Source organism: Myotis brandtii, unplaced genomic scaffold, assembly GCF_000412655.1.
Source record: "Myotis brandtii unplaced genomic scaffold, ASM41265v1 scaffold10227, whole genome shotgun sequence".
NCBI classification, from domain to species: Eukaryota; Metazoa; Chordata; class Mammalia; order Chiroptera; family Vespertilionidae; genus Myotis; species Myotis brandtii.
Window position 1 is genome coordinate 420 of NW_005353419.1, and position 1,211 is coordinate 1,630.

The following is a 1,211-nucleotide window of genomic DNA, read 5'->3' on the forward strand; positions in this document are numbered from 1 at the left end:
CTTCTGTTTCAGTGCAAACCCTCGCCAGCAACAGAGGGAAGCCAGTGGAGAGAAGCCCTGGAAAGAAGCTGTGGACAGGGCCTCATTTGTGACCAGGTGCAGCTTCTACTTATCAGGGCTGCCTTCATCCAGTAGGGAGGGTGGGGAAGACTTGCCCGCCATCTCAGAGCTTCTCCAACAGAAGGCCCCTGTCGACACTGAGGAGCCACACAGTGGCAGTGAGAGTTCCCAGAAAATTCTCAGTGGAAAATGTCATAACAAGTGGGGTCAATGTGAAAATGCTGCCAGCCAAAACCAGAAAGTTGTTCAACATAGCGTCTGCAAGGGAGATGTGAATTATGCATGGAAGAAATCTGGAAATATTTTTAGAGGAATCTCTAGCCTCATTCGACATAGGAAAATTCACAGTGGAGAAAAGCCGTATGAGTGTAGTGATAGTGGGAAGGCCTTTGGATATAAGACTAACCTCAATCAACACCATAGACTTCACATTGGAGAAAAGCCCTATGTGTGTAGTGACTGTGGGAAGTCATTCAGGTATATCTCTGTTCTTAATCAGCACCAGAGAGTTCACACTGGGGAAAAGCCATATGAGTGTACTGATTGTGGCAAGACTTTCAGTCATAGGTACAGCCTCACTCTACACCGGAGAGTTCACACTGGAGAAAAACCTTATAAATGCAATGAATGTGGGAAGTCCTTTAAACAAAGGTGTACCCTTAAAGAACACCAGAGAGTTCACACTGATGAAAAACCGTATGAGTGTGGTGAATGTGGGAAGTCCTTCAGACAAAGGCATGCCCTCACTGCACACCAGAGAGTTCACACTGGAGAAAAACCTTATGAGTGCAGGGAATGTGGGAAGTCCTTTAGAGGAAGGTTTAACTTCACCGAACACCAGAGAATTCACACTGGTGAAAAACCTTATGAGTGCAGTGAATGTGGAAAGTCCTTTAGTGGAAGGAGTAACCTCAATGAACACCAGAGTGTTCACACTGAAGAAAAACCGTATGAGTGTAGTGAATGTGGGCAGTCCTTCAGACAAAGGCATGCCTTCACTGACCACCAGAGAATTCACACTGGAGAAAAACCTTATGAGTGCAGTGAATGTGGAAAGTCCTTTAGAGGAAGGAGTCACCTCAACGAACACCAGAGTGTTCACACTGAAGAAAAACCGTATGAGTGTAGTGAATGTGGGCAGTCCTTCAGAC

General features: G+C 45.9%; 1 protein-coding gene across 1 annotated transcript in view; it reads left to right on the forward strand.

The window, feature by feature from the left end:
• The window catches only part of LOC102254613 (zinc finger protein 501-like), a gene marked incomplete at both ends in the record, with an annotated part of 1,411 nt that extends 204 nt beyond the window's left edge, over nucleotides 1-1,207 (forward strand). The window contains one exon of the mRNA XM_005856355.2: nucleotides 13-1,207. Coding sequence (XP_005856417.2) covers nucleotides 13-1,207 — 1,195 coding nt within the window. The remainder of the gene's footprint in view (nucleotides 1-12) is intronic.
• Nucleotides 1,208-1,211: the final 4 nt, after the last annotated feature.